Source organism: Trachemys scripta, chromosome 18 (assembly GCF_013100865.1).
Source record: "Trachemys scripta elegans isolate TJP31775 chromosome 18, CAS_Tse_1.0, whole genome shotgun sequence".
Classification (NCBI taxonomy): Eukaryota; Metazoa; Chordata; order Testudines; family Emydidae; genus Trachemys; species Trachemys scripta.
In genome coordinates this window covers 8,315,798-8,327,911 of record NC_048315.1, presented here as the reverse complement: position 1 = coordinate 8,327,911, position 12,114 = coordinate 8,315,798, and the positions used below count along the sequence as shown (strand labels likewise).

The 12,114-nt window shown below is 46.4% G+C and overlaps 1 protein-coding gene across 7 annotated transcripts in view; it reads right to left on the bottom strand.

Moving 5' to 3' along the window:
* Positions 1–712: 712 nt before the first annotated feature.
* CUEDC1 (CUE domain containing 1) overlaps positions 713–12,114 on the bottom strand; it is a 117,369-nt gene continuing 105,967 nt past the window's right edge. For all 7 annotated transcript variants that reach the window (XM_034752491.1, XM_034752487.1, XM_034752492.1 and 4 more), the window contains 5 exons: positions 10,771–10,857; positions 8,447–8,540; positions 7,343–7,401; positions 5,922–5,992; positions 713–5,086 (listed from right to left, as the gene is read on the bottom strand). In XM_034752491.1, coding sequence (XP_034608382.1) covers positions 5,925–5,992; positions 7,343–7,401; positions 8,447–8,540; positions 10,771–10,857 — 308 coding nt within the window. In that variant the 3' untranslated portion in view covers positions 713–5,086; positions 5,922–5,924. The remainder of the gene's footprint in view (positions 5,087–5,921; positions 5,993–7,342; positions 7,402–8,446; positions 8,541–10,770; positions 10,858–12,114) is intronic.

Genomic DNA, 12,114 nt, shown 5'->3' with positions numbered 1-12,114 from the left:
CCATACAGGTAGTATATATATTGGGTGGATGCGGCCCACATAATACACAGAGAGCTGCATATGCAGCCCACAATGGTAAATAGGTTGAGAACCACTGAAATAGTTTTACATGAAAAGCATCTGGTTTTTGTGGACATTTTTTTTTTTCAGATGTTCAATTTAAAAATAAAATGAAATATTTCAGTTTGGATAGGTTACCTCAGTGCCTCTTGGGAGTTGTAATGTTGTTACTTCATGTCCCTGATTTTCTATGGGCCAGGCTTCCCATACAGACTACATCTCCCATGATGCACCACAGCCAGGGATGGCCAGGATGCACTGCTTCTAGTCTCCATGAGGCGAAACTGTGGTGCATCATGGGAGTTACAGTCTAAAAATTTCAGTGGGGGGCAGGAAAAAGCCATTTGCTGACCAACTGTAGTTCAGATCACTTTGACAAGAGCTTGTTGGAGCTCTGCTATGGCAGTCGGGCTGTTCAGAGAAGTCTTTCTTCCTGTTTCTTTGGTGCCGCCTACTGGATTGTGCACTACACAGTCATCACGAATGAGGCAATAAGATCCCTCACTTAGAAGAGCTACTCTTTCGGTAACAGATGAGCCATTGAGAGCAGTGTCCAGAACTGAGATGAAAGAAAAATGTGTTTAATTCGATTCTCAGTTTCACATTTTTTTTTCATGTCTGTAAAAAATCAAAAGCAAAGAAAACCAAGGCATTAAGAGTACGACATGACTTTATTATATGAATTACTATTAAACATCTTTAAGAAAAAAATACTCATAGAAATAAGTTCTAAAATAGCAACACTCACAAACGTCACAAGTCTTTTTTGGTTTTTAAACCATTTCGTATAGAAGCGATACAAACATCACTGAGTATTGTACATTTTTCTAGAAGAAATGCATTTCAGCTGTCAAGCCTGTCTTTGTGGCCTTTCCACTTGTTAGACCTGAATTTTTAAAAAGGAAAACAAAAAAAAATCACCCTTTCTCCTCCATTACAATGGTATTTGGCGCCCCCGGGACATTTGGAAATGGCTACAGGGTTACATTATTCAGAACGACTGCGTCACGACTAGGATCTAAAGGTGCATTGTTAGAACACATTAGCTAGCACGTCCTAAAAGACCTGCATAGGCAAGGCAGTGTATTCTGTTAACACATGCTAAATTATGCAAGTTAACATATACACTGCCTTGTCTACACTAGACATTTAGTAGCTAGCACTTGTTAGCTACCACATGCTAACACCACACCTACCTTTAGATCCTAGTCTAAACAAAGCCAGAAAGATGTGAAACCCACCCCCTCTGCATATCAAATGCAGTTCAAGGAAGTCCTGTAACAATATTATTCTCCTCCCATTCACTACAATGCTAAGTTTCTAAAAACCACCAAATACTCTTTACTCTGTCTGGCTTTTTATATGCCTACAATGTGGGTCAGGGGAGTGTCACATCTCAGTATGGGCTCTGTCCTGGGGGGTTCTGAGCACTCAAACCTCCAACTGACTTTGAAGAGAGTAGAGCAGTGGTTCTCAACCTTTTTTCATTTACAGATCCCTAAACAATTTTGAATGGAGGTGCAGACCCCTTTGGAAATCTATTGTGTGTATACATAGTTTTCAGTCTAAGTCTTTCGCGGACCCCTTAGACGCAGTCTGAAGACCCGACCACAGGTTGAGAACCACTGGAATAGAGGGTGCTCAGCACCTCACAGATGTGTTCAGTACATCTCCAGATTGGCCCTAATAGAACAATGAGGCAATAAGCCGCCTCTGGGCTAGTCTCCAGCTGTGCCGCAGCTATGCTGCTGCAGGCTTTTAAGTGTAGATATAGCCTGAGATTGCATTAAGATGACGACCTTGGGGAGCTATGTTAACTAACACGATGTCTTAGAAGTCAGCATAGAGAGGGAGAAGTTGTGCTAGGCATTGTGTCAGCTGGCCGTGGTTAACCCTATGGTTCTAGTCGGATTTACCCATGATTAGATGATGAAATGTTAAGCACACCTTGTCCTTGTCTATAGTGACTGTTAACACACTGTTAGTTAACATGACTCCATAAGGTTGTGCTATAACAACCTGATTTCTAGAGAGAGACCAAGGAGTAAAAGATTTCAATAAGCCTAGCACTAATTTAGCAGCAGGGCAGCTGCTGACATACAACACGTGTGTCCTGAGGGACAGGTGCATTTGTATTTTTCCCCTCTCCTCCCCCCCAATCCACAAAGCACTTCCTGGAGACCAAGAGGTCTTATAAAAATAAGTTTCTGCTGGGACAGGCAGCAGTTTCCTACCAGCAAGAGTCTGAGCTTCTGTTTGTTCGGCCGCTGGTGCCTTTTTGCATTCATGGAAACTTATCTCAAAGTTAAGCCCTCAGTAGCCAAGAGGAGTTGGAACTTTTACAAGCTGATCTGATTCCAAGCTTGATTTTCTTCCAAATATGCAGAGCTGCTTTAGGAGAGGGAGAAACAGCCAAGCACTTATTAAAGTAGGAGCCAACTGAGGATAGGAAAAGGAGGGTGGGGGAGAAACAGACCTTCCAATTCTAAGGCTGGGGATAAAAGTCCCTCCTCCTCCTCCAAAAGCCCCTCTGTTTCCAGTGGTAGTGCTCCAGCTTCACCCTTAGCAACCAATACGTATGTACATGTACACACACACACACACACACACTTGAGGCCTTACCCTGAGTGATGCTGAGCAATATAGCGCCCACTGACTTCAAAGGGGCCAGTGGGTGCCTGGCAGCTCTCAATATCAGGCCCTTAGTCGCTTCCTTTCTCTGAACAGCCTCGAAAGCATATTCCAGGAACCTCATATCCTGCGTGCTGCAGAAGCTTCCAAGCCACTGAATTCTTGTCTGAGCACGGATGACCTCACTTGAAACTGTCCTAGTCCCTGGAGCAGGCAAATTTCTCCTGCCACTCAGGAGGTTTTACCAAAAGACTCATTGATGCTCCTCTCCCTTTTATTTTTTTAAAGGAACAGACACCAAAAACAGGCTCTGGGTGGGGGTGGGGGGGGATTTGAGTCTTTAGAGGGTCTTTAGTGTTTGAGAACCTCAAAAGTTGCTGGGATCCCGAGGCATGGCTGCTGTCCACCTCCCGATTCAAGCCTGCATGCACTTGCCCACTGTACTGTTCGGGGTTTGTAGCAGCTCATGTTCTCACTGGGAGGTCGTGGGCACTATAGCAACAGTTGAGGTGTTAGTGTAGTATCCAAATCACGTTCTGCCAGGAGGACGTGTCACTTCAGCAATAGACACATGGACCCTTTCATCAGGAACCTCTTGAAACTCCATGCCACACAGACTCAAAGTCCTTCTGCACTGAAAGGAAGCGCTGTGTGTGCCTGAATCCACTCTTGCTCATCCCTACTAGTTCTGAACAGTGTATCAAATTACTCAGGCCCAGACGAGGAAACCCACCACTGCCTTCGTGTTTCCATTGAGTAGCTTGATTGAATGCCAGGTGCATGGAACAAGAGCCTCATGCTCAGCAACTTTTAAAAAGAATCAGTCTTGGCACACGCTTCAAAGGCATACAGATTCTCCAGCAGATTTTGAAAGGAGCCTGTCAGGGAGTTTAAGCCTGCAATGTGGGCTTTTGTTACAAAGCCTAATAGAAAGGCAATGAAAACAGGTTTTTGTTGGACTGATTGCTTGGATCGGTGCGTCTTCCTGCTGCTTTTGCAACCCAAACGTTGCAGCGCTTGTGCTATTGCATGGGACCCAGAAAGTGAGACGGACTAGTCTATTCTCTCTGCCCAAGCTGAGAAGTAAATAGACAGTATTGATGCAGAAAAGAAAACTTGCTTGGGGGGAGTTATTTCAGTTATTGACACTGCTGTTAGTAGCATAGGGAAGGAATTCATTTTCAATTATTTTTTTTAGCCTGACAGTGTCCATTTCAATTCCAATGATTTGAGCATTACTTTTAATCTCTACAATGTTCCAACAGATTCCAAACGCTCTCCTGGAGGAGGGATGTCATCCTCACATTGATCGGCGAGCTCTGAACCAATCTCCTCTTCATTTCATGTTATGAGAACTGCTCTCAGGTCTGTGCCCATAGCCCATGTGGGCTCAGCTAGAGAAAACCCACTCATGTCTCAACTTGAGGCCAAATTCTGATCCCCCTGAAGTCAACTGTGAGACTCACATTAAGCAGGATTTAGCCTATGATGTGCAAACTCAGAGGTGAATCAAATAAGGCCCCCATCTACAATCCCCTCCCATCTAATCTGGTAAGTGTTTCTACACCGCCAAAACTCATTGCCTGTTACATAGGGAGCAGCCAACTGTCATGAACAATCCAAATGAGAACCCGTGGGATATGTTCTAATTCAGAGATCAGCAGTGAGAACTAAACAGCTTTGAAATTCAGCCCTCCCCTACCCCCCATTCCTGCTCTGTAAAGGTACCATAATATCACAAGAGCAGCAGCACAAAGCTAGAGAAAGTGGTACATTGGAGGAGAAACTGGCCCCAGCTTGGTGTCTAGTTCAAGGCATTTTTATCAATGCCTGAGGCAAAGGTTTAATTCAATGTGAGATGCCCAGGAGAAGGCCGTTTCTTTTTAAAAAGACAATTTATATTATCCTGCCTATTACCTGATCTGGATCCTGGCTTATTAACTCTTAGTAACAATAACAATAAACAACATTTTTCAGGTCTTTTTTTATGTGCGTAAAGTTACATCAGATTGCTACAGTGATATGTTTAAAAATGGGCAAGCCAGAGCCCAGCTGTTCAATGTAGTGTTATTATTGTTTTTAATTCATATCCAAACCATGTTTATATCAAAGAGGGTGGGGGATAGGCCATTATTCCCACAAGCTTGAAATCCGTTATCTTCACTGCAGTGACTGAGAAAAATTCAGATCAGCTGCTGATTTTTGGCTGGATTTGCTGGATAGGAAAGAGGTGTTTTCAAACCCGCTGGGAAGAGAAAATTGTGCCTCACTTTAATACTTGTACTTCAGAAGAGGATGATAGTGGGGGGAGCCAAGGAAATTGTTTTTTCTTTGCAGCCATCTTCTTCTTAAGACTTTAACAAATAAAGCCCAGTTCAGGCAATGGATCTGGGATCTAGAAGAGAAGGACAGGGCGGGGGAGAGGAAGAAGTGTATTCAGTCAAAGTTGCTTCACTCACGGTGCTGAAACAAAGCCTGTCACTGTGCACTGGATGTTTTTAAACAAACCCATAAGGATTCCCTGTGCATCAAAGTTCAGTAAGAGGCAGGCATGAATACTGGAGCCTCTGCATGGTTTTCATCAGTAACCTCATGCTGAGTCCACCCACATATGTTCTTCATGGAGGGCAAACAACAGGGAAGAATTGGCCCAACAGTTTCTCTTACATTCTTCAGTACAAAGGTCAAAGTACCTGTTGCTATCCACACAGCAGCTATTAATGGGGCTGAAGGGGCAGACGTGTGAACAACAATGGCAGAATAAGTCCCTGTGGGTGACATTCACCCCAATGCAAGTCCCATGTGCAAGGTTTTATGCACAAAGACCTACCTAGATCCTTAACACACAGCACAAAACTCCACACATCCTCTCTGAGGCACTGTGATTTTCACCCTAAGTCATCAAGGATGTTGTGGGGCCGGTGCTATCAGCTGTAGCTGAAACAAGAGGAAGTAATCCATCCTGGGAAAGCCAGGGAAGAACAAACAGCTGAATCCAACTTTGCATTGGAGCACCAGGGGTAAAAAGCTCAAGCTACTTGTTTTCTCCATGACAGCATGCAACGGGTCATTTGAATTTTCTTAGGCTGGCACTTTGTCCATTGGCCCAATGGTCTAATCTACATCACTCAACTCATGGGGGTGGGGAAGGGGGTGGCGATGGGCTTGCAACAGGATAGCTGAACTGATTCCTGTAACTATCTGCACATTACTCCCCAAACACTTCTTACCATTTATTGTCCTTCTTTCGGCCTCTCCTCTTCCTCGTGTAGCTGCTGCCTTCTTGCTTGGAAATCCTCATCTGAAAGACATGAGACAGACCTGTGTGGTCAGAACTCCAGGAGATCCTTCCCATATCTAAACGAGCTGGGGTGGGAAAACTGCAGCAGTGTCAGGGGACTGGAAGGGGCTGGGAATTACAGAAGGATATGGGTGGCTGTCATTCTTGGGTCACTGGTTGGTTCAAACCTGCCCCAGGCTAGCAGTGAACAAAGCCACTACTGTTAAATGGCAGTTCAATGTCCTACGTGAAATGAGTAGGTGGGTATCAGCCCATTTCCTACTGCATGAGTGCCCACTTGTGCAGCTGGCACCTTGGTTGGCTGCCTCAGCAGATGGACCTTGGTGTGACTGGGCTATGGAGACTGTACCCCCGCTCACCCCTTGTGGTGCTTTTCCTGGGTCGGGGAAGAGGCCACTGCTGATGTGCTGTCCTATAGACAAATAGTGGACTTCAGGTCTCGGGGCTGCTGATGCAACACCTTTCACCTCCGGGTTACATTTCCGTTAAATCAGGGGTTCTCAGACTTTTGTACTGGTGATCCCTTTCACACAGCAAGCCTCTGAGTGCGACCCCCCCTTATACATTAAAAACACTTTTTTATATATTTAACACCATTATAAATGCTGGAGGTAAAGCGGTGTTTGGGATGGAGGCTGACAGCTCGCGACCCCCCCATGTAATAACCTCATGACCCCCTGAAGGGTCCCGACCCCCAGTTTGAGAACCCTTGTGTTAAATCTATGCATGCCTGTTGCAAAGCCACGGCGAGCGTTACCCACCCGAACCTACAGAGGGTGTTCCAGGCCCTTGGGGAAGGAGGCCCTACTTCATTTTGCTTGGTGATCCCGTCATCTGATGAGGAGCTGAACTAACAGAGAACAGGGGACTGAACAGCCAGAACACATGGGGGAAGGGACCAGGAGGAAGGGCCTGCTCACCGCAAACCTCATTCATATACCTTGGTGAGTTAACACACGGGTGGAGAAGTATCCGTTGTACAGTACAAGGTTTGAAATGAAGAGAGATGAGAGGAGCCTGGCTAAAAAGTGGGGGGAGTTCCTCATCCTGTCTCTGGCTTAGGGGGGAGCTCCCCCATGTTGTTCCTGGTGCAGAGAGAGCTCCCCCATTCCTGTTTCACTCTACATTAGCCACAGGGATGGGCCAGGCCTGCTAGCTCTTTGCGTTAGGAAAGGGCGACTCAGGGAACAAATTCTGAACAGCTAGCGTCACAGGCAGAAAGGAATCTGCAAGAAAGCTCGATTTTTGGTGTGCAGCCCCTGCTATTTGGGGTCACATACCCCCACAAACCACAGCAGTGGGCAAATCAGCTGGAGACTTGCTCTCTAGCAGAAACAAGCATTGTCTTACCGCACGAGTGTCCTTCAACGTCATCGAGAAGATTAGCTGTGGAAGCTGCTGTCCCCATCCTGCACTCTCTGTTAAGGAAAATGTTCGACAGACTGGGATGTAAGTCACAGACTTGCAAACAGCCCATCACAATTGACTCCAAGGGTTGGAGGTGGTTCCCAGGTATGTTTCCAGTTGCATTCTGCTGCTTTCTGGCATGAGATCCGGGTCATAACAGATCAGGGAGGCCATGACAGTGGCACTCAGGTACCAAGGCAACATACTTTGGACAGTATTAACGCAGCCACCCTAAGGAGAGGAATCTGGGGATAACAAAGCTCTTTTACCTCTAGGTCTTTATCCTTGTAACAGCTAAAATGAAAATGGAAAAGAAGGGGAGGAAGAGCTGATGGATGAGTCGCCAGCACTGTTTCTCTTGCATCACTGGTATTGAGCAGTGTCCTAGGACTGGCATGATAATTATTTAGCACATGTGCTTTTGAAATTAACATGCCACTAGAGAAACTCCGCCCACAAAATACAGTTTCAAGGGGGCTTCAGCAACAAATGAATCCTCTTAGCTGGGCTCAAACCAGAATATCAGCTCCAAACACACCACGACTTCAGGGAAGTTCAGAGCTGGATCCAAACTTGCATACATGATGAGCCGTGAATGTTCGCTGTGGCTTGGATCATGAAGGCTGCAAACATGTACCTTTTGGTTACTGACATCGTTTTCTCCCTGAGCTATAGCTCCCTTCCACATGCACAAATCTTTGCCCTAGTTTCAGGGCTTAAGTGAGATTTAAGTAGTGCATAGACCAGTGATTCCCCACCTTGTCTATACCAGGAAACCTCTTCCCTATGCCAGGATCCTCCCTCCAGGATCCTCCTTCCACCCATCCTGTTAAAATTCCCCCTCCCCCATTGAGAAATATGGGATGGTCAGAATGGTTGTGTCCCCCTAACCTTTTCTATGACCCCAAGGTGGAGAATCCCGGCATAGGCCTCGTTCGAGCCCTCTGCAGCAGAGTTTTGTTCCAAGTTGTGGGAGCTGGGACTCATCCCCGGGAAGCTCAGAGTGATCAAGGGGTGGGATGACAGCGTCACATGCTGAAAGGATACACCTGATGCTTCAGTAAGTGTTTTCTTTTTGACTTCTTCATCTTGGTCTTCTCTGAGAAAGCCCTGGCAAGTTCAAACAGCTTCTTGCGTGTAGCTGAAAGGAAACAGGCAGGTGAATGGCTTGCTCTTAATCAGCCATCAAAAGTGGATAGCAAACAAGTATGATAGATGCCCAGTTCCCATGCCATCCATTTGGGATGATGGGGCTTTGATTCACCCTCTACATGCTGCAGGGCAGGGGATGACTGAACCAAGATGAATTTGCCTGCTTGAATGCAGAATGCACAATGCCTTACTGCTTAGCCTTAGGAAACCAAGGACCGATAAACCTTTCCAGGCACTCGGACTAGTTTCAATGATCAGAAAGAATATAATTTGATCCCCGCAGGAAGGATTCAATTGACTACACAAAAGGTCTGACTATTCAGACTTTCTGATTGTGATTTCCATGACATTCTTCATCCATGACTAAGCCAAATTCCCTCTCTCCCTCCCCCCCCCCCCCCACTAAACAAAGCTCAAGTAAACTGTGGCCCATGAGTCAGTCAAAACTGCATGAGGTGCCCAATTTATTTTACAACCGGAGAGTAGCCTGTGGCTTGCTGGAAAGAAAGAAAAAAAGTGGGAAGAGTCTCTATTAATCCCTCCTTCTCTAGCCTCTATTTTATTATTTAAACAGAAGCTAGAAAGGATTTGCTTCTATTCCCAGGAAGCCCAATCCAATGCATGTTACAGAGTCATGCCCTCCAATACATACATCAAAGACAGGCATACACACAGGCTTGCAGCACGAAGGAGCATGCCAGATCTGATGTCAGAGCAGCCTGAGCAATTTAGCCAGTTTCAGCACCTATATATGGCAAAACCCCACTCATCGCCTTTGTCTACTGGAGGAGACTCCTAACTGATCTGCCTGCGAGTGGCAGAGAAAATCCATCCAAGCCGCATCTGTCATCTTTTGGGGTGGGGTGGGAAGAAAAGAAAAACCGATTCCACTTGAAGAACAAACTCATTCAGGAAGCAGTGCTGCTCCCCCTCTTCATGAGCGATGGAGCCTACAGCATGGCCTCCTCTTTACTGTTTTAACCCATTTGCTTGCTGGAGATCTGGTATCATCCCCACTTTCATCCCCAGCCTAGACAGATGGGGCTAAGTGCTGATAAAGTCCTCAGTGCTGTACAAGACCGTCCCTGCCCCAATGAGCGTACGGTCTGGGAGAGAGAGAGACATGGAAGGCAAGGCTAGAATGGAAGCTTTTGGGGACAGGGACTGTCCCTTTGTTCTTGTTTGTACAGCACTTAGCACAGTCGGGGTCTGGTCTGTGACAGGGGCTCCCAGGTACTATGGGAAGGCAATTATTATTAAAGTGCTGGGAAGCTCAGAGGAAGGAACATCTTGAAGTTTTGCTTTTCTTATTAACGCCCTTCCTGTTGGCACTGTGGGAGGAATGAGTCCAGAAAAGGCATGTGCTGAGGAAAGGGGAGTGGCTTGGTGACTCGGGATGCAGAGGGCATTCCTGGCACAGCACTGCACTGAGGTGAGCCTGGGAAAGAAACAGGGCAATGAGCCTAGCATGGCTAGTGTGGTTGGGGGATTCCTGTGAAGCCCATCAACAACATTGCTGAGGTTACCCAGAATGCAACACCTAGGCACTCACTGGACAGGCAGCAGGAGACCAGGAGTCAGACACGCATCTCCCACCCAGTATTGCTACCATGGCAGCTTCCTCAAAACCAAGCTCTCTCATAAGTTTGAAACAACTGGCACAGGGAGGTTGGTCCATCTCTGACCAGGGCTGCACCCAGGGCAGAAGGAAAGCACAGATGGGCGCAGAGTGTGGGGCAGAGGACCCAGAAGTCCAGGATTACAGAAGGCAAATGGAAATCAAACCCCAATCTGCTCCAGGCTTTGGAGATGGATTAGTGCAATTTGGATTTCCCTATTTGATACTCCTAGTTCATCTTCGCCAGGCTTAATGCAGCCTTACGTAGCACAACGCATTAAAGCCCCTTCTAATCAAAAGCTCAACTCCCAGCTAAATGTGCCTTGCCCTGTTAGAATCATGGGGTGGCTTGACAAACATGAATAACTTCTGAGGCTTGGAGGGGAGGTAAGAATCCTGTATCTTCGCAGATCTGTGCATACCCAGGTACTGGCTTGCACATGCATACACACACACACATGCATGCAGAGTGCTTTAGCAGAAAAATGCCTTAGCACTAGATTCAGTGCTAAAGAATCCTTGCTGCTTCACCTCCTCCGCCTGCCCACCTACTGCCATGCAGCCGTCCCTCTGCCAATATGGAACCTAGAAACAAACTCACATTTTCCCATGTGTTTCAATTTGTCCCTGAATAAGGCATCTTCAGACACAGCACTGCTGGCCTCGCTGGTTACAGGGGCTATGTCACCTGAAATGCAAAAATCTGGTCACTTGAGGTTTGTAGGGGTGGAGCAGGGTGTGCGGAGAATCTAAGCTGAATCATCATCATTGACCCAATTCCAGCTCCAGTGAAACAGTGGCCCTGCCACAAAGCAGCTGGTAAGCATCTCTGTCCTGGTCTGAATAAGACAGAGTAAGAAAAGAGCACACATAAAAGATGGAGACCAGGGAGAAATTACCAGCAGTTCCTAGTGCACAAAGGGATAGTCTGTTCTGTCTCAATGAGACAAGCCAGGTGAGATGCAGACAAGGCTGGATTCTGGGGGACGGGAGATTGGGCGGGAGATGGGATGGAGGTCAGCAGGTACAGTGCTACCTAGGCCTCTTGGGATCAAAGTGACCCTCCACATTCAGTTGCTTCCAGTACAGTCCTCCCTTTAAAAGGGTTACAGATAAGAGATTACAGCTGTGGCTCTGTTGATTTCAACAGAGCGATGGGTGATTTCTGCCTGCCTGTGGGCTTGAATCTCCAGTGCTCTACAACTTTGCTACCTGTGCAGAATGAATGCAGAGCAGCTGTAGGTGCTACCACTCTGACCTGGCAGCTTTCACTCCTGTGCACAATGGATGCACAGGAGTGAAAGCAAAATGACTACACAAAGTTCAAGGCCCTGCAGAATCAGGCCCCATCCATCAATGTCTGTTCATACAAAAAAAAAAAAAAAAAAAAAAAAAAGCTGAACAAAAAGCCTCTTGCTTCTTTGAGAGAAAGTGATTCCAAGTCACCCAATCTGCTAATTTTATTTCTCAGTTGGTTATTAGATCATGCTCCAAGATCATTCGCATTACCATGATGACACAGACAGTTAATTAAGAATGGAGAAAGTTTAGAAGTCTCAGCTGTACTAGTGCAGGCAGCTGATCTGGGTGAGTCACAGCTCCTTGTTAATCGTATCCTTGTGTTTCCCACCCCGTTTATCAAATCTGGGCACAATTGAAATTCCGTAACCTTAGCCAAAATCGTCACGTCAAGCCTCGATGAATAGCTCCATTCGCTGTGTCCTGCTCTGTAGATGAAGATACTGACAGACACCAATGCTAATTCTGTCCTTTGGGGGCAGCTGCTATGCAGTCCCTAAGGTTAATCAAGATTACTCAGATAGTTGGTATGCCTGCAAGGCATGATCCCCGGCTCCTGGGCTAGACAAGGGCATGTTTTGTTATACTTGGGAACTAGATCAGAGTTCTCTTCATTCTACCTCCACTCCCAAGCAAAATCTACATA